Source organism: Rhinolophus ferrumequinum, chromosome 16 (assembly GCF_004115265.2).
Source record: "Rhinolophus ferrumequinum isolate MPI-CBG mRhiFer1 chromosome 16, mRhiFer1_v1.p, whole genome shotgun sequence".
Classification (NCBI taxonomy): domain Eukaryota; kingdom Metazoa; phylum Chordata; class Mammalia; order Chiroptera; family Rhinolophidae; genus Rhinolophus; species Rhinolophus ferrumequinum.
Genome location: NC_046299.1, coordinates 35067006 through 35087932, shown reverse-complemented (window position 1 = coordinate 35087932; position 20927 = coordinate 35067006). Strand labels below are relative to the sequence as shown.

Here is a 20927-nt window from a genome sequence, read left to right as displayed (position 1 = left end):
ATCTTTGTCCAGATATCCTGGCACACAGCTCCTAAAACCCTTGGAATCACTGGAGTGATAAGTGTGTCTTTGGCATGCTAATGAGATGACTGGTGGCTGGGGGTCCCTAGATAACTTCCTGATCGGGCGGGTCATGATAGCAAGGTGTGACTAGAAGGTTAGAACTCTTAGCCCTACCTCTTCAGCCTCTGGAGAGGGGTGAGCTCCTGGAGGTTGAATTCAATCACCAATGACCAATGAGTTCATCAATTCTGCCTACATAATGAAATCTCCATAAAACCCTCTAAACAATGGAGTTAGGAGAGCTTTGGGGTAGTGAATAGATCAAGGTACTGGGAAAGAGAGGGCTTGGGAGTCTGTGCCCAACCACCCATATCTTGCCCTATCCAGTGCTTTGATTTGACCAACCCTGAGTTGTATCCTTTATAATAAACCATTCCTGGTAAGTAAACTGTTTTCCTGAGTTTTGTGAGCCAATCTAGCAATTTATAGAACCTGAAAAAGTGGTTGTGGGAACCCTTGATTTATAAATATTTGGTCAGAAACAGAGGTGACAACCTGGGACTTGTGGCTGGTATCTGAAATGGGGGCAGTCTTGTGGGACTGAACACTTAACCTGTGCTAATTCCAGGTAGTTGGTTTCAGAATTACACTGAATTGTGGGGCATGCAGTGGGCAACCGAGAGTTGGAGAACTGGTTATTGGTGTGGGACAAAATTCCAGTCATTTGGCATCCAAAGTGTTGTAAGTAAACAGCTCAGAATCAGGTAGAGACCAGTGATCAGCATCCTGTGGTACTCAAGACAGCCAACCACAACCAAGAATTATCAAAAGGGTCATTAATGCTGAGGGTGAAAAACTCTTATTTAAATGTATGTATAGCTGGGTAACATTTCTGAGATTACAAAAAACAGCAAAAGGGTAGGCTCACAAAAGAAGGTTATGAATAAATTGATCTAAGTATAATGTTTATAAAATTATGAAAATTACAAAGTAGAAACTATACTTAAACACTGGCAAATCTAGAAGGGAATTCAAAATTAAATAATGTAGCATGGTATCTAACAATCGCAGCTTAATTCTTAAGTACTTGTAGTAATGACAGCATCAGAAATTACTTATTTAAAAACAAAATCATAGGTTGAACCATATGAAATTGTCATTCTAGTAGGCTAAACATGGTCAAATATTGACATTTTCATATGGTCAAGTCTGATAAAATGAATGTCTTAGTAACTATTTTATTTTTATTTACTTGAATAGTAATACTATTCAAAAGCAAAACATTAACAAAGTGTTTTGTTAACAAATGCATTACAGGTGCATTTAAATAACAATGTAGATAAAAAGGAACTTACATAAAGCAGATACAATGATGTAAGATATATCTGTTTTTGAACCTTATTTAGTTGTTGGGAATGTGTTGTGCTTTTTAGAGAAAGAAGTACTTTTGTTTAATTTCTATGATTTCTTAGTGTGGCTCATGAACATAACAAACAGTTGAAAAACATGAGCTAGGAAAACATATCCTGTATAATGCAATTATTGTATCTTTGGTTTTTAAAAACTGAGGTATGGAAATTACCTTTCGGTAATTAAATGTTTCTCTTCTACTCCTGTTTCCTTGCATTCCCTACTTGCTCCCCTCTAGGCATCAGTATGCGAAGTTACTATTCTTATCCTCACTTCCGTGCAGCAGAGAATATTAATCAATATGTATGTCAATAGCTTTCCAAAGTAGGGGGCTTTTATACTCTCCTAGTTCATGCGATCATTCAACAAAGCACCATCTGTTATTTGGTCTGTTTATAAAGGTGTCATCTTGTCAATGGCATTTTTTATTTCAAGGCAAATTTTTGGAGCCCATTTGAAATAAAGAATTATTATATACTCTAAAGCATATTATTGATTACTAATTTAATTGTTCAATTAATATAATACAATTTAGAGGCTTGAGAGGAAAAACCATGCGCCTCATCCAAAAGAGTGTTCAAAATTAATCTGTTTACTAGCATGGTGAGCAGAGACCTTAATTTTGGAGAATACCTCCTTGAACAAAATTATTTTCAGAAAAATACGTGTTTTACTCAATTATGGTATTTTGATAAGCCAATTTTACTAGTACAATAAGTATGCCACACTTTAAAACTGCAGGGCCATTTAAAACAAACAAACAAACCTGAGAGGGTATTATTTATAGACCCAATGAGTCATATTTCCCAATTCCTTCAACTGAAAATGGTGTTAAATTCATCATTTTAGGAAGTTGCTTCATCCTCTTTTTGAGGCTATTAGGATTCTTACTATTCAATATGCTCAATTATTAATATATCCAGATTGCCTAAAATGTTTGAACAGTTTATGAGTACTAGAGTGATAGCTTTTGTCTCATATCTTTGCATGTCGGATATGTATGTACTAGGAAATAGGTTGGTTGCTTTCAGTAATTAATAGTTTATAAAGTTGACTAAGGTCAAATATTTGCAATTTATGCAATTTATGCATTGGAGGAAGCTGGTGTGTTACACACAAATAGCTGTAACAGCCATGCTTCACTTCTGTGATATCTCATCTTCTTCAAATAACTATTTAAAGACGTAAATTAACATGGTATATTGTTTATTGTATCAAACAATTTATGCTGCTGTTGTAATTCATTATTTAAAAATAATGTCTTTCTAAAAGTATTCATGGGGGAAATATTGGTACAGCATTTCCAGTTTCAAAGGTACTCTATATTTTCTAATGGCTTTTTATTGAATGATAGCCTGGCTTATTATCATATCTAAATGTCACATTGGCAAGAGAAAATTGTATGTTTAATGATGAAATGAAAATTGCTCTGTTTCTAAAGGCTAATTTAATGACTATGAGTTATCAAAATGTACTCCAAGCAAAATTGCATGACTTTTGATTTAAATATTTTGAATAATGTAAGCACTAACAGCAATACGTTCAGATTCTAAGAGGAAGAAATATAACTTAGTGACTTCTGTTAAAATACAGACCCACAAATTATTCCATCATTCTTTAGAGTCTGTTTTCTATTGACAACCACAAAGGTGTCTTCGTTATACATTTAGAAAACAGCATAGGTGAAAACGTTGTTTAGATAAAAGGAAGTTATGTTTCTAATAGAATGGCTTGTTAACTTCCACATTCTAAGCATTTAGCTAGAAAGGAGTTCAAGATTATGATGCTTACAGATTAGGAGACAGGTCCAGTGATGCTAGGCTCTACACCTTGTGCTGAAGGTCACATAGAGACGTCAGTGTCAGCGCTGTGACTAAGGCCCAGGTCTCTGAAACCCAAGGTATTATTCCTCTTGCTGTGTGAACATGGCCTTGCCAGCATGGAGTATTAGCTTTGCTTGTTCTCACTAGATTTAATGGTTTTCTTTCTAGAATTGCCCAACCTTATATGTAAAGCGGGATTAGAATTATGCTATCTTCGCTCCAGTGAGAGAGATTGCATTCATTCAAAACGAAAAGGTATTTTAGCCATATATTGTTATTTCTCAATTACAACTGCTGAGAACACAAAGCGACCTACTATTAATATTGCTAGATATTATTCTTTTCTGCTTTTAAAAAAATGTATCATATTACAACAGGCTCTAGGATGCCAGCATACCAAAAAGACACATTCAATTGACTTGCTCTCTTTTCCATGACAGTTTGGGGCTCTGGAAAGGCTGACCTAATTGCCGTCTGGGACCAAATTAACCTTAGGATTTAAAGCACTCTTGATGTTTGGAAAGTAATTTCCAATTGTTGTTATCTAATAAGACAACGGTGGAAAGGAATCATCTTCCCTTTCAGAAGAAAGAAAGACAGTCAGCAATCAAATGGCTTGTCGGCAACCACCAAGCGAATCAGCAACACTAGAATTTTCAATTATCTTTAGTCGTCTGCTCTGTCAACTAGAAAAGGTTGCAAGCAAGGACATACTGGGATTCACCTTTATAAAGTCTTGCTACCTAGGGAATCTTAAAGATAAGCACTGCAGAGAAGAAATTTGCAAATGGCCTTTGAGAGTTTTAAAGTTTTTAATAAAACAGAAAAAATACTTCTACCCAAAGCCAAGCAGTTTTATCCTGAACATCATTTTTTTTTTGTAAGAGAGCCACCAAATCAGTCTCTGCACTTAAAGGACAAATTTACTTTGATGTCCTGTAGTCACAAATCACACTGCAATATTAATCTGTTAGCATTGGTAGCCGAACTGTTCTATACCTCTTCCCAACCTGCTTACATGTACTGTAATTTGAAAAGCAAACAGCTCTTGCACAGCTGTAAGCCAACTTATTAGTTCAGAGCCAAGTGCAACAAAATTTTCAAGTACCCTACGCTTTGTCCTGAAATAAAATAAAATAAAACCATTTTAATGGCCCAGAGAATGGTACTGTCTTCTTACTCCTAAACCCTAGTAGTGGTCAGCAAATTGTAATTCTGGTTTGAGGGTGATTTCAAATGCCATTCTCCATGTTCTTTCCATTTAATCGGCATATAGTTCCCGTTTTGGAACAGGGTATTGCTCAATGAATTTTTTCCATAGGGGGAAAAAGAATTTTCCAGGCTCATTTCCCCAAGAATTGTTTAGATCAAGACCAAGTTGGTTTAAGTAAATTGTTGATAAGATTGTGGGAATACTAAGATCTTTCTTCTAAAATGCCTGGCAGAAAAACACCAATAAGAAAGGCCAAAATTTCAAAGTCAGGGTGTTCAAAAGAGCAACCCCATGTGCATTTGATTGTGCATTTAAAATCTTGTGTTTTAGATGCTAGACAATCTTGGGGCATTTGGGAAGATGTTACCAAACAATGCAGATTGTTGTTCTGATTTGCATAGCCTCATGTGTTTTTCAGATGCATTTGATGAGTGGATTTTCAAAGGCTTGAGCAATATCAGCAGTTCCCTCGCGTGCCAAAGAGCACAAAGCAGCCTTCCTGTAAAAAGCAGAGTGAGCAACCAAAGGGTTGTCTCTGCTAATGAAATGTAATGAGAGAACATCTTTCACTGCTGTCACATTGTGTCAAACAACAAGGCTCACACCAAAAGTAATGCTGAAAATATCAGACAGACTAAAATGTTCCTTTGCAAATGAACTTGTAAACAGAAGGGGAGCTTTTTAAGTCAATGAGGACTCATTACAGAATTAGAATTGAATATTTTTATTTGGATTTAATCTTAAGGCCCACGTACAAGCAATATTCTCTGTTGTTCTTGCAAAGATACAGGGTAAGTAATTGTGGAACTTCATTGTGTAGCAGCAATAAGTCACAGTCAACCCTCATGCTCTGATGTTTCTGTGTATCACACGTGTCTCGTGCACTGATGATATGGACCCTGCTTTGCATACTAGCCTTATTTCTGGCTCCCTACTATACTGGGGGTGCCAAAAAACTGTATATACACGACTTGTATTCATCTTTTGTTATCGGTATATATTAAGTATTACAATTTTAATACAGTGTTTTCCTTTCTTAAAATGCGTATACATTTTATAGTTTCATCTTTCGTGCTTACCTTTAATATTTCTTTCTGTATTAGGTGAATCTATTAGGAAAGTCCATTTTGGGGGGGATAAGGCAGACAATAAGTAAATATGGTGGGGCACAGTGAAGAGGGAGTGGTAGGACAAAATAGTAATTTCAAGGTGAGTCTACAAGTCTTTAGCCAGTTTGTCCCTCCTTGCTCAGTGTTCCTCTTTCCTCTTTGTGCCCAGAGGGAGACTTATTTATCTCTGGGAGAAAAGGACCTTATATACAAATTCATGCTATGATGTTAGGGAAAAAAAAATTCTCCTCTTAGGGGAATCTTTAATTTTACCGCCTGTTTACAGGGAGGACAATATTTAAACCTCAAGGACTATTACCTAATGTAAGAAGGAAAAGCAAAAACCTTAACAAAGAAATCCCATCACAGAGTGGTATACACCTTACCCGTGGAGATGATCTGTCATTCCCGTTAAAGAGGTCTGCCTTTGTCTACAAAAGTTCAAAGGACCCAGGACCCTCTTGCCTAGTCTAAAGCTCTCTCAGTCTTATACTCTTTCTTTCTCTGCTGGATTTTATATGCCTACTTCTCTCTCGATATTGAAGATCCATAATTTTCCATTACACATTTCTGACTATTTTACTTGAAATTTCTTATAATTTTGTGTAAGCTCACTGACTCTTACTTCTTCAAATTAGATTCAATTTCAGTCCATGTTAGTGAACTCAATGTCTATCATTCTATCCTAAGATGAAAGTGAACCAGTAGTTTGATCCAACTGGCATTCGTTACGCAACACAACAGAACTCTTAATAAGGCACCTTATCATTGTCTCCTCCCCCATTCTTGAAATACAGCTTTTGTCTTTTGTGATGTATCTGAATTTTCTTCTATCACTTATCTCTCCTTTTAGTGTGTGTGCGTGTGTGTGCGTGTGTGCATGTGTGTGTGTGTGCATTTGTATGAAATCCTTTTCCTTCCCCCTTAAAAATTTAGATTTTTAAATGCTAAAGTTCCTCAAGAATCAATCCTCTGTGCCATGTTCCTCTTATTCTCTATTTTCTATCCCATCCACATTTTTAATGACCATCTAAACACTCATTATTCTCAAATGAAGACCACCCTCTCTCTGAGCTCCACACCTGCCTAACCATGTCTCACAGGCACCTCTTATTCAACCTGAGCAAAAATCAATTCATGACCACCCCATTCTTGAAACCTGGCAACCATACAATCTTTCCCTATTTTAGTGAATGCCTTTGCTTCTCTCTGCTATCCAGGACCCTAGATCCTTGCATCTCCTTGACCTTTCTTCCCTTCATCACCAATATCTATTTCCTTAAGAATACCTGTTGGCTTTGCCACCTAACTATTTCTCAAATGTTTTTCTCTACTCACACTGCCCTCATTCCAGTCCTGTCTACTATCAGATTTTACCTGATTATTTACATGCTTTCACGTTTCACTCCTCCAATCACAGAGGAAAGAGTGTTCACTTGTATTAGATTGGTGCAAACGTAATTGCAGTTTACAAGGTTAAAAAAAATTTGCAAAAACCACAATTACTTTTGCACCAACCTAATACTATAAACCAACTCATCTCATTTGCAAGCTTACAAGCCTGAAGTGATTTTCCTAAATCTTTAACATCTATTTGATCTCTGTCTTTCAATTCTAAGTCCCAGCCATATTTGTACTTGGGTTCCTTGTGATGTTTCCTACATTGGGGACTTTGCACATGCTGTTTCTCTGTCTAGAATGTTCTCTGCACTTTCTTGCCCAGCTAATGCTAACTAATTCTTGCCTAGCCAGTACCAGCTAATTCTTCAAAATTCAGCTCAAATCTAGCTACAGTATTACTTCCTCAGGGAAGCCTTACCAGATGATTAATGTTTGTCTCTCTCCCACTGGACCCTGTGCCACCTTGAAGGCAGAGGGCATGTCTATTTTATTCACTCGTTATACGTAGCATTTTGTAGTCACACAGAAATTATTTGTTTGATAAATGAATACATATGATGAAGTGAATGAACATGGGTAATGCTGGTACATGAGGGGCTATAGAGTCACACTGTAGGGAGTTTTTAAATTGATATTTACAAGCGATGCTGTAGATTTAAAAAACATGACGGCAGGCATTTGGAGGTTCACATAAATTTTGCCAAAAGAAAGAGTTCCTCATGGAGAACCATATTGAGAATCACCAACTTTGGTCATAGTAAACACATTTACAAATCTATATATAGCTGTCAGAGCTGCCCAACTGGAGGGCTTAGATATGGATCCCTTCAGCCTTTGGAGCAGCAGGATACAGCTTCGGGCAGATGAGCCACTTGGTGCAATATGCTGTAGCCATTTTCTATGAGTATCATGACAAAATGGTTTGGAAAGTGTTTCTAGATGAGACCAATTTGAAAGTGTTTTTTTGTTCTTTGGTGCTGTTTTGTTTTGTTTTTAAAGAAGTGATTGAGATCTTCAAAAGCACTGAATTGAATCAACAAGGCTATAACATGAAACAGTCTAAAATACTAGATGTCTATTCACTGTGTTATCAGTCCACCAGCAAAATGGCATGAATGAAGTGTATACAATAGTATTTACACATGTTTATAATATTATGGATACTAAATGGAAAAAAGCAAATATAAAGTTATAAATGTACTAAAATTGTAAAATACAAGCATAGTTAATAGCACTTGCACTAGATTAGTTTAGACTGTGATTTTTAAAATATATTTCACTACGTTATTTCTGTTAAACTAAAAACACACATTTTAATAAAAATAAACATTATTATAAATAAAATATTGAGTGTTGCTTTTATTTCCCCCCTCAGTATGACCATAATCTAAGAATGCAGCTGTGGTATGTGTAAATCACCTTACTAGAGTGCAACATTTATATGAAATATTTTTATGATCAAGTATTATAATTAACAAGCTAATTTGAAATAAATATATATACATATTTTTTTTTTATTATTCAGAGAAGGAGCTGTTTTTCTTATAACTGCTGAGTATAGTATTCAGCAATTAAGACATCAATGGTAGCATAACTTGAACTGCTCTTCTGGGTATTTACCCTCCAAAATTGAAAACACTCACTCATAAAGATATATGTATGCCTATGTTCATTGCACCATTATTCACATAGCCAAGGCATGGAAACAATCTATATGTCCTTCAACCAATGGTTGGATAAAGAAGATGTGGCACATATATACAAAGGAATACTACTCAGTTATTTGAAAAAGATGAAATACTGCCATTTGCAACAACATGGATGAATCTTGAGAGTATCACGTTAAGTGAAATGAGTCAGATGTAAAAGGACAAGAACCATACAATTTCACTCATATGTGGGATATAAAACAGCAAACAACAAACAAACAAACAAACTCTTACACACAGACAATAGAATGGTGGTTACCAGAAGGGAAAGGGTGGTGGGGGAAGATGAAGAAAGTAAAGGGGGTGAAATATATGGTGAGAGAAGAAGACTAGACTTTGGATGATGAGTACACAATGCAATATACAGATGATGTACTATAAAATTGTACACCTGAAACTTATATAATGTTATTAACTAATGTTACCTGAATAAATTCATAAGAAAATGTTTCATTTAAGAAATAGATTGTCACCCCAATAAATTTAAAAAAAAAGAAATAGATTGTATTCATATATCAGAAATACGTGTAGTGAAGTAAAACATTTACTTTTTCTATTTGATAATTCTGGATAGCGATGTTTTTTTTTACAAGACAAGGTGTAAATATGGGTATAGGTCTCTCTACCCAAACAGTGATATAGTGCAATAAATATCATAACTTATTCTTAGAACTAAATGGTGAACATAATCATTGAGATACACATCAGTCTCCCCACTAAACTATAAACTTCTTAGTATTAGAAAATAGTTTTCTATTTGGAATGCACATTCTAAAACACAATGCCTGACTCAGCATAAGTAAATTTCTAAACGTTTATTAAATGAAGGAGTACATATTCTCAAGGGAAAATAATGTGACCCTTTCATTACATATGCTACTTTCTGCTTTAAATAAGGTATAATGATTCTTATTTGATCTCATGAAGTCTCTTCTAATGTTTTATGATTATAGCTTCATATTTTAAAAAGAAAAGCCCTTAGTGGATAATTAGCAGCAATCAAGAGAAGCTTCAACATGCCATAAAGGTAAAGTTTCTGTCAAAAATAATTTTCTCTGTAGAAAATATATTTCGTGAGACAGGTTGAGGACACAAATCCTGCAGTCGAGACATTTTGAGAACCATTTCCCTGGGTTATTTATCTAAGCCAATCTTCATGGATTAGCTACACGGCCAAAAAGCTTGGTATGTTTTTTTCTAAAAGGGATTGATCCGTACACTTTTTGGACTCATGCTGACACTGAAGCCTGATTATGCTAACGGCATAATTGTTTGTCTGGAATGAGTTCCTAAACATCTTGACTAAGTTGATCTTTACAATCAGTCCTACTTTTTTTTCTCTTTTTACACAAATAGGCATAGTCAGTGAGACAATAACAACAAAAATTTCACATGTATTAATAATATGATCATTGTAGTTGGGTTTTAAGAAATACTAATCTTGCCTTTAGTGAATTTTGCAAAATCAAGAAGACCTTGCAAAAATAAACCTTGGATAGGGGAGCCAAAGCAATACTCAGTTCTAAATGGTACAGATTTTACAATCTATACAGAAATTTAGAGGTATTAACAGAATTATACAGGGACTTTGAAGCAATTACAGGATTGTCCTAATCTCTGCAATTATGGCAAAACTTGTAAATTCTTAAAATACAAAATGAAGGCATAATGTACTTCAGGGGAAGAAATCCAACAATGCTAACCCAAACAGATGTTTAAACTTGTTAGTTCAACTAAAAAGCTTTCCCCTGGGGAATAATTCACAATGTATCTTCTCTGAGTGATAGGATATCTGATTATAAAGATGCTGTCAACTTCAGGAATCTTCAGATATTCATTATTAGAAAGCTATAGAATTCCAACACTGTAAAAGGCATAATACCTCCTCCAGCATGTATGCATGTATGTATGTATGTATGTACATACGTATTTATTTATTTATGTGGCTATTTTGAGGAATAAAGGTTACATTATCAATCTCTCTAGAATTTGGATCAATGGCTTTAGATTTTTTTCATCAAGCTATTCCCATTTTCTAAATAATTATCAATATTAAGGAATGTGGGTTATGCATTCATTTGGATTTAGTATTAATCCAACAGAAAAATTCAAACTAATACACTTTTTAAAATTCAAGGATAAATATACAATGGCTAATTTATAATCCTGTCAAATTTATGCTTCAAATAGCAGTATTTTGAACTTCTTATATGTAGGTAGTCATTTCATTGCCCTTCTTTGTTTTTTTAATTAAAATCAAACTTCCTTTTAACTAAATGCTACTATGTTTATAAAAATTATATTTATGGATATTTTCCAGGCTAGGTTTAATTTTATGATATGCTACTAAAGTAAGAGTAGTTTGCCTACATAAGATTAAAGAATTCTTACACAGACAAAATTATTTTTAAATAACAGATATGCAATAATTTTATCATAAATCAAACCATATATCGAATGTATTAGGTTATATTTGCAGTGAATACCTCTGCCAACAATATCATCCACTTTTATATCCCTTTATAATCGAGAAAGTATTTTTACATATCGCCATCAATTAAATCACAAAAATACCATTTTAAAGGTAGGGTAATGAGATTGAGACAGAGGTGTTAAGTCTTGACCAATGTCACTTGGTTGGAAATGGCAGAGCCAGAGGCAGAACCCGAGGCTCCCAGCCTTTGGTCAGGGTCGTATTTTTCATACTGACCAATTCTCTGCCAATGTGAAGAATCGTTGCCACACCTGTCTTCTAATTGTCTGACACTGAAATTCAGTGAATTTGTTTTCTTACTATCTTTAGTTGAAACATGAAAAGTGAACCCATAATTAACAAGATGCAGACATAGTTATAATTACAAAACCAAGTACACTGAGAAAGATATAACTAATTCAAGTCACTTCCCCATCACTGATCTATGTTAAGCCTGCGACTGGCCTCAACATTGGTTAGAAGAAATAAGAGTCATACAAAAACTTTTATTAGTGAATCTGTCTAAGTTTAACAGGGAAATAGAAATAGATAAAAAAACACTTTAGTTTTAAAAACTTAGGCTTTTTATTTGACTTTTTCTAGTACTAGACCAAAATTTTAATCTCAGGTAAAAAAAAACAAAAACAAAAAAAACAACCCGCTAAACCATATATGTGTATATATATATTCGGGTTACTATAATACCAACCAAATTCCACCCCTAAACTATTTCCTGATAATTTTTTTTAAATTTAATCCTTCAGGTATCCTGTATGATATCAAATAATACGTTATTTTCACTTAAATTACCTCCTTGAGAGAAAGAGAGGAGGATTATACACATTACATTTATTTTATTAAGAAATTTTAAAAATTTTGCAGAGAAAGCCATTCTCAAATTATTTCAAATCTTTTTCCAAAAAAGATGAAGCTTTTCTTAAAGCAAATTATTCTAGTAGAGAAATTTGTATTTTGTTACTCAAAAATGATAATTAATAAGATACGTACTATCTCATAGCATTCTGATAATTTACTGTCATTAAAGTTCAATGTAAAACAATGTCACACAGGTAAATATCTCCAGCCCTATTATTTTTCATGCAATTTTACTATTTCATACAATTTTATACAATATCACAAACAACTATTGAACACAACCACGATTCATTCACAAAGTATTTCCAGTGGGAGAAATAATGTGTTTACATTCAATTGTTTGTATTGGATTTTAAACTAACCATTTTCCTTGTTGAGATAATCTTCCAAATAAAAGTAAGGATACTATGTAATACTTACGTTGAATAGTTTGCTTCCTTTTTCCCTTACATAATCAGATTCTGCCCATCAGAGTGTTGGACTTAGTTGAGTCCCACAAAATATCTGATCTTATTTCTATTCAAAATCATTTCTCTTTAACCAAGATTAAGGCCAAAGAAAAAAAAATGTCACTTACTTTGCTTTAGCTTCTGCATCCTCATATGCTTTATTAGAAACATCATCCAATCCTCCAATCAAATGCTTGAAAGAGCTGTTAGAGGAAAAACACAGTGAATAGGATAAATCCTCGACGAATTTATAATAATGACAACCTAGTCAATGATACATTGAAACAATCTAAAAGGATCTAAATAAAAAAAAAATCAAACTCTTAATCTAGATATATTATTAAGAAATACATCAGCCAATGACATGAACTCTCTGAGAGCAGGGACCTCTTCAGTCGTGTTCACTTCTATAGTTCCCACCACCTAGAACTATATCTGACAAAAGCAGATATTCAATGAATTGCATTGAAAAAAGTCTATGGCACACTAACTAATACACATCACAAAGTTAATGAGTTGGTTGTAATAGTGAAATCACAAGAGCTACTAATTGTGGAATGCCTACTGTATAACAGGTATTATTCTTTTAATTCTCATGAACATATATTAATTCTAATTCTCAAACAAACTGTAAATGATAAGCATCATTATTTCCACCTCACAAAATAGTAAAATAACCTTCAAAGGAAGGCAGAAGAAAACTAAGAGAAAATTATAGAAAAACCAACTTATTTTGGAGGAGTGAAGAAACTGACTTTAGCATCAACCAGGAAGAGTAATGTAACCACTTAAACCCAAATTATCTGATATTTTACTACATACCTAGAACTATGTTCAGACCTACTTTATACAGTGAAGTCTCAATTATTATGTATCCATAAAATATCATAAAGTCAGGACAAAAATGAGCACACCCACAAACATACAGGAATCACTCTTGAAAATTATTGAATGCAATTAACTCTTACACACACTCCATTTTGGCAACTACTGAACTAGAATGAATGAAGAAACAAAAGGAAAGTCTACGTTCAAAAATCCAAGTGTTCCCATAATAACCCGAGTCCTCACTTATATGGTTTTTATATGCCTGACATTGTTCTATGAACTTTACATGTAGTAACAAATACTTTAATAGTTACGATGATAGTGTTATCTCCACTTTTTAGATGAGGACAGTAAGGAATGAGAAGTTAAGAAACTACCCTAAAGTCATATAGCCAAAATATTTGAAGACTGATACGGAAAGAGGTGATCATTCTCTTTTATACTCTTAAAACCTATACTACAACTCCTGCTCAATCTCTATGTCTTGAAGATAACGATCAAATCTCTAGCAATATTTGAGATGTGTGTAGAGAATTCTAAAGTACTGAAAGAGATGGAGGGGATATTGACTTTGGGTGGTGAACACATATGCAATATACAGATGCTGCAGTATAGAATTACACACTTAAAACCTATATAATTTTACTAACTAGTAGTAACCCAATAAGTTTAATAAAATTTTAAAAAAGAAATAACATTTTAATTTAAACCTCTGTTATCTTAATACATGCAAATGGCTTTGTGTGCTGTGAGTTTTAAACAACAAAATATGCACACTCAGGTCCTGAAACATAGCAGGATGCTTGCTGATTTAAATTTAAATGTTGCTTAATCACTTTCATATAAACTTTTTTTAAAAAACCTATAAAGAGGAACTAGACACTTTGCTTAGGGCTGGTTGATCAGGGGTATGGAGTAGCTATTATTTCAGGCCTGTGGGTAATGATCTCACCTGGGGACAGGGTAACTAATGCTGGGCCAAATATACTAAGTATTTCTAATACAAAAAGAAAATGACTGGACAGAAGACCAAGGAATCAAGAATCCTGTTCTAGAGTGTAAAGTCTTCTGTAATGAATTTTGCTAATGAATGCCAAATGAATGAATGCTGAATGAATGAGCAATAGGCAGCAGTCCTTACAAAATTTTCAAAAATATATAACTAATGATAAAATAAATGGTAAATATAACCTCCATGGTTGAAAATAACGTTCAAGTATGATTTTTGTCATTGTTCTTTATACGGTAAATTCCCCAGTTTTTCATAGAATATCTTGGCCACTACTTAGAAAAAGTCTGCTTTTAGAGAAACTCCTGACGGTGAGATGGGTTTGTTTTGTAAAATAAAATACAATACTTATTTTATTATGAAAAAATTGATAATACCTTACTTTCTGTTTTTATAGATAATACAAAGTTTAAGCACAGAGAGTTAATGCTGCTTGTCCAAGATGACTGCAATTTGGCAGCAAATCCCAAATTACAATTCATTTTCCTTTATACCCATTGCTGTCCTTTATAATACTTAGATATTTTTAAAACAACCAAATCCAAAACATTGTGAAAAGGCATTGACAAAGAAGAAACAAAGAGCAACAACCATTAAAACTTAGCTTTGCAAATACATTCAAATATATTCAGAGATTGTGATCTTAGCCATTTAAAACTCAGTTATTTTAAAAGTTCAAATAGTTTTAAAAAAATTCCTCTCTTCCTCCTAGTATCTATTTGAGTTAAAGACACCTTAAGTAGAATAGTATATGTGTATTATCAAAGAATTGCAGAGTAAACTGATGACAAATTTGATAAGAAGACTTTTTTAACTTAAAAAAAACCTATTCATCCTATTAGTCTCAGTTAAAACTATGCAGATCACTCTTCAAAAATAGACTCTGAGATTTCTATTAGCAAATAAACAAATGGAAAAGCCTACATCTGGTGAAGCTCTACAGAGTTTTAAAGGTAGAAACCACCTAATCACAGCAAAGAGTTTAAAAGTAAGTTGAGAGAGATTGGGGGAAAAAAACACATTTTAAACCTGCTGTTTATCTCTATTTTTATTAAATATTATCATAGCAAATGATAAGTATCACATTTTAAAAGAATGAACAAAAGAAATATTTGAAGTATTAATTTTTCATATAAGCCTTCATAAGTGTCCTTGGTATACAATATAAATTTTCTGTGTGGTACTAATGATCCAACATTTATTATTTTTTTACTACTGGATAAACAATAAAGGAAATGACGTGTATTTACAAAAGGCCCCTATCTTGATATGATAGAAAATTATTTTTGAAGTAATTTTCTCCTAATTGAAGAAAACACTTTTCATTTAAAATGTAATCGATTTTTTATTATGGAAAATTTTTAAAAATTGAGAGAAGAAATGAAGAAATCACCCCTAGTTTTCTAACCACAGACAACTACTGGGAACAACTTTATGTATTTCTTTTTACTTTTCCTGCATAGCTTTATTGTTGTTGGTTATAGAGTTGTAATCATAAAGTAGCTTTATGATTTAATATCTTGATTTTTAACTTAATATTATAGTGTGAGTGTATACTTTAATTTCAAAAACTCTATGAGCTCTATTTTCACAGCCACATAACAGGTCATGATATGTATGCACATCATTGAATATCTACTTATCCATCTAGACATACAGACAGCAACACACATACAGTACTCAAACACATACATATACAGAAGAAGAAGGGGGTCTGTCAACTATGTATAAAAGCAATTATATCTGTACTCTCAATTACAGAGTAAACATACAGAATTTCTTTCTGAAGCAAAAATATCCAGGACTATCATCTTGGCTTTGGAATTGGAACCATATGTTCTTTGTAAATAATCTTTATTTAGAAAGCAATCCTGGCCAAATATCATATTTTGAAACATGGAATAAATGCATCCTGCTAATATTCTAAGTCTCAAACATGATAAGTCAACCATTATACTTAACTAGAAGTTTTAAAACATGTGGAATTTTCAAGCAATATTAGTAAGTCCCAAATGTCGGTCTCTGTCTGTGTATCCTTGTACTGATCAATGAATAATTTAATACATCTTAATAAGCGTAACTGATGGCATTACAGAATTTGTCACTCCTGATGCAAGTATGAGCTAATTAGTGTTTCATTTTCCTCTCACAGATACTCTGTAGGAACACCTGCCATCTGTGTGCACTTTCATCAAACAGACATTTGGAAAAGTATTACTATAAGTATTAGATGCCTTTTTAAATATTTACTCAGGTCCTATGACATTTAATGACTACTACAGGAGAAGATATTTGTTGTTCTATTTGGAGAGGGAGTATAATAAAATGTTTTGAAAACTTTAACAACTGCATTAGCAGAAACTATAAAATATTTATCAGTCTTAACAAATATAGGAGACTATAGAAAAATCATTAAATTCTCTTTTTAAGCAAACTCAATTCATGAATGACTTATATTGTGGCACTGTGATATATAACATCCAACTTCACATATACTCTAGGCACAATTTCAGAATAAATGAAGAAAACATTGATGAGCAAAATATTTTAGCATAGGGCGTTTCAACAGCAAACCTTATTGGATGTACACTAAATATGAAGAACTTTCCTGTTACTTTTCCTGGGGTATGACATCCAATTTTAAGAAGTCTCGAAATAATTTTTTAAGGAGGTGGATAAACTGTTATTAGTTGAGTACATAGAGTTAGAAAGAGAGCAATGAAAATTCCTTTTACGTTTAACGCTAGTAGTTTAAACATACTTGCAAAGGAAGGACTAGAAGACAAAGGAAAGAGGGAGGAAGGGAGGAAGGAAGAAGGATAAATGGAGAAAAAAGGAAGGAAGGAAGGAAGGAAAAAAGGAAGGGCAGAAGGAAATGAGGGGGAAAGAGAGGAGAAATGAGATGAGCTTTTCACATTAAGAATGTCATTTATAAAAGTTTTTATTACAAAAATAATAGTTAAAAGGCTGTGTTTCTCATTCTAGAAATTTGTCTGTTTTAGAACATTATAGTGATAGTAACTCAGTGGGTAATAATTTCATTTCTAAGATATTTTCATTATTAAACCAAAACATCCTTTGAAAGGAACTGATTACTGAGTGGTATGTCTAAAAAGTGTATAATTTTGTTCTTCAGTTGTGATATTATGAGACTTCATCTAGAGAGAAATGGGCTATTATTTATTAGAAAGCTGCTAAAAACATAACACCATTTATATTATTTCACTTTACAATTTACAAAGCACCTTTTATATTCATATATCACGTATGTATTCAATAACATACATTAGTCAATTTAGTTGTCAGGATTTTCTATACTCTATTCCATTATACTGTTTAGGAATTTTTTATTAAAACGTTTAAAATAGAAACTTTACAGATTCAAAATAGGATGTGAGAAAATCTCAAAATTTATTTATAACAGTTTTCTTCTTGATTATATCCTTGATTATATCCATTAAGATGGTAATCTATTCTTAACAGTTAAAGATTATAAATTAATGTAAGTCAAGAGTAAAATCTGAAACCAGAAACTACTGCAAATACGTCAACAGTGCTAAGCAAAATATTTGTCAAGCATTATCTGAACACTTGACCAAGTTGTCTTAATTTGACAGGTGTAGATAATTATACACCAGAGGACTTTCTTAACCTGAATCTTGACTAAATCTTTTAAAATACATTTATTAAAAGAAAATAGAAAGATAATGTCCAAAATGAGTTGGGACCTACGATTTTAGAGGCATTCTTCATTATTTTGGTACTTTTAATCAATAAAATCTGTTCATTCCACGTGTGGCTTCAGGTAAAGGCTTTTGTGTTTCTTATTTTTTGTTTGCTTGTTTTGTTTATAATTAGAATGGTCGTAATTGTCAAAGGTTTACACTATCAAGTACCGAATTAATATATGTTGCTTCAGAGGGAAAACGAACCCTAAATACAAGAAAACCAAACAACATCCATATTTTTTCAATTATCCATCCGTCCATCCGTCCATCCATCCATCCATCCATCCATCCATCCATCCGTCCATCCATCCATCCATCCATCCGTCCATCCATCCATCCATCCATCCGTCCATCCATCCATCCATCCGTCCGTCCATCCATCCATCCGTCCGTCCATCCATCCGTCCGTCCATCCATCCATCCATCCGTCCGTCCATCCATCCATCCATCCGTCCGTCCATCCATCCGTCCATCCGTCCATCCATCCATCCGTCCATCCGTCCATCCATCCATCCATCCATCCGTCCATCCATCCATCCATCCATCCGTCCATCCATCCATCCATCCATCCGTCCATCCATCCGTCCGTCCGTCCGTCCATCCGTCCGTCCGTCCGTCCATCCATCCGTCCGTCCATCCATCCATCCATCCATCCGTCCATCCATCCATCCATCCATCCATCCATCCGTCCATCCATCCGTCCATCCATCCGTCCGTCCATCCATCCATCCATCCGTCCGTCCATCCATCCATCCATCCGTCCGTCCATCCATCCATCCATCCGTCCGTCCATCCATCCATCCATCCGTCCGTCCATCCATCCGTCCATCCGTCCGTCCATCCATCCGTCCATCCGTCCGTCCGTCCATCCGTCCGTCCATCCGTCCGTCCATCCATCCGTCCATCCGTCCGTCCGTCCATCCGTCCATCCATCCGTCCATCCATCCGTCCATCCATCCGTCCGTCCATCCGTCCGTCCATCCATCCATCCGTCCGTCCGTCCATCCATCCGTCCATCCATGTATTTATGTCACGCCTACTATCTATAAGGAATGACTCAAGCTACTCTGGATTATGCAAAGAGAATAAGAAATACCCTTAAGGAATTCATAGCCTTATATTAGAGATTTTATATTAGACATAATTATAAGACAAGGTAGAAGGCGAACAGTCATTGAGTGCTTATCCGAAGGAAGTCTTTAGCATCTATAAAAAGAATGGCATCTCTCAAAATTATATATGATAACAATTTCGGAGAAAGCAATGACACTTTTATGAACAAACAGTTTTCTTATCAGTGCTTTTTGGTTGGTTTTTTTTTTTTTTTTTTGCACGTATGTTTATATTTGCAAGAGAATATTACACATACCAAAGTGTTAGACATTTTTTTGTCTCTGTCTTCCCTGTCTAACAATAAGGCCACATCTATCATAGGCATTATTCGTCAGGGAAATTTGATTAAAATAATACACATTTAACTTAAATAAATTTTTGATTATATTTATATGCTTTAAAAGAATCAAAATTTAAAAATAATGATCCAAATTGGCCTAGTAACCAAAGAAATTAAAAGTTAATAATTGATTTCAGGAACTCTCACATTTTATTTACTGTGATTTTCAAGAAACAAAAATCAGTATAGTGTCAATTAACTAAGTTTTTATGTCTAATATGTCTATATCATTAGTCTTCTCGAGGGCAGAGTCTTTTAGAGTTGATGAGGCTTATTTTATTAATCAAATAACATGATCTGATTTTGAATTTTTTACTTTTTTTCTGATCCCAATGGTAATACATTGAAGTTTTGGAAGACTCTAAAACCTCCAAGGAATAAAAAGATTACTTGTAATTCCACAGCCCAGAGCTAAACATTAATATTTTGGCACATATTCTTATAGACATTTTTCAGTGTTATTTCAAAGTTGGAACTGTATTGTTTCAGTGCTTATTTTACTTTAAGTTATGTTTGTGTTTCTACAAGACCAATTTAATAGTTAAATGAAGGCAAAAAAATCCAGTGTAGGACATGCTTGATTATGTAGAAACATCCTATATGGATTGACTAAATTTCTCAATCTTATTTATTTGCTTATCTAATAATTTTATTGTTGAAGGATTTGTAATAATTCTGGCTTGTGGTTGTATTTTTTTAATCTTTAACTGTTAAGAATATGTTACATCTTAATAATTTAATAAGAGATAAACTCTATCTTCAAGTACATATTTTTACATAAAAAATATGTATTTTCCCCAAAAAACCATTTTAAATTTGTAAATATTCTATCTTAAATAGTTAGATACAAGATTCCTATATTTACCCTTACCTAACCATGATTTAATACAAAAATCTTTTGCAGCTAATGCTACTCAAAAATGAACCATCTGCCAACGGATTTAAGTAGAGAAGTTTAGAAACTTTTATAGCATTTAACATTGCTGAGATATCCAAAGGCCAGATAAGTGGACTCATATTTTTGAACATGGTATAGACCTATTATTGTCAAACTCATGAGGTGAGAAACATTTGGTACAAACTGGATACAAATCATACACAGGGAGGAAACATTAAACATTATGTGATGTTTTAAGATCAGTTTGCTAATTGTAATACAGAGTGTACAAACTCCAGAATCTATTATAATTTTAGAGAAAGATCATTTAAATTTAAACCATAATTTTACAGGATATATTGATAAAACTGACTATGATTTAATGAAGATTAATAAAAATAGAAAATCACTTGTTCCATTTGGGGTAAAAAAATAAAAATGAATATCATGAATGTGTTGAAATTGTTTTAAAAATCACTTTTTCCATTTCTGACAATGCAACTTTTTGAGTCTGGTTTTTCTACTCTGCGCATATTAAGCAAATCACGAAACAGTTAGATACACAT

At 33.6% G+C, this 20927-nt stretch overlaps 1 protein-coding gene across 3 annotated transcripts in view; it reads right to left on the bottom strand.

The window, feature by feature from the left end:
- The window catches only part of PRKG1 (protein kinase cGMP-dependent 1), a 1124480-nt gene that overhangs the window by 88252 nt on the left and 1015301 nt on the right, over positions 1-20927 (bottom strand). For all 3 annotated transcript variants that reach the window (XM_033130095.1, XM_033130094.1, XM_033130096.1), the window contains one exon: positions 12595-12669. In XM_033130095.1, coding sequence (XP_032985986.1) covers positions 12595-12669 — 75 coding nt within the window. The remainder of the gene's footprint in view (positions 1-12594; positions 12670-20927) is intronic.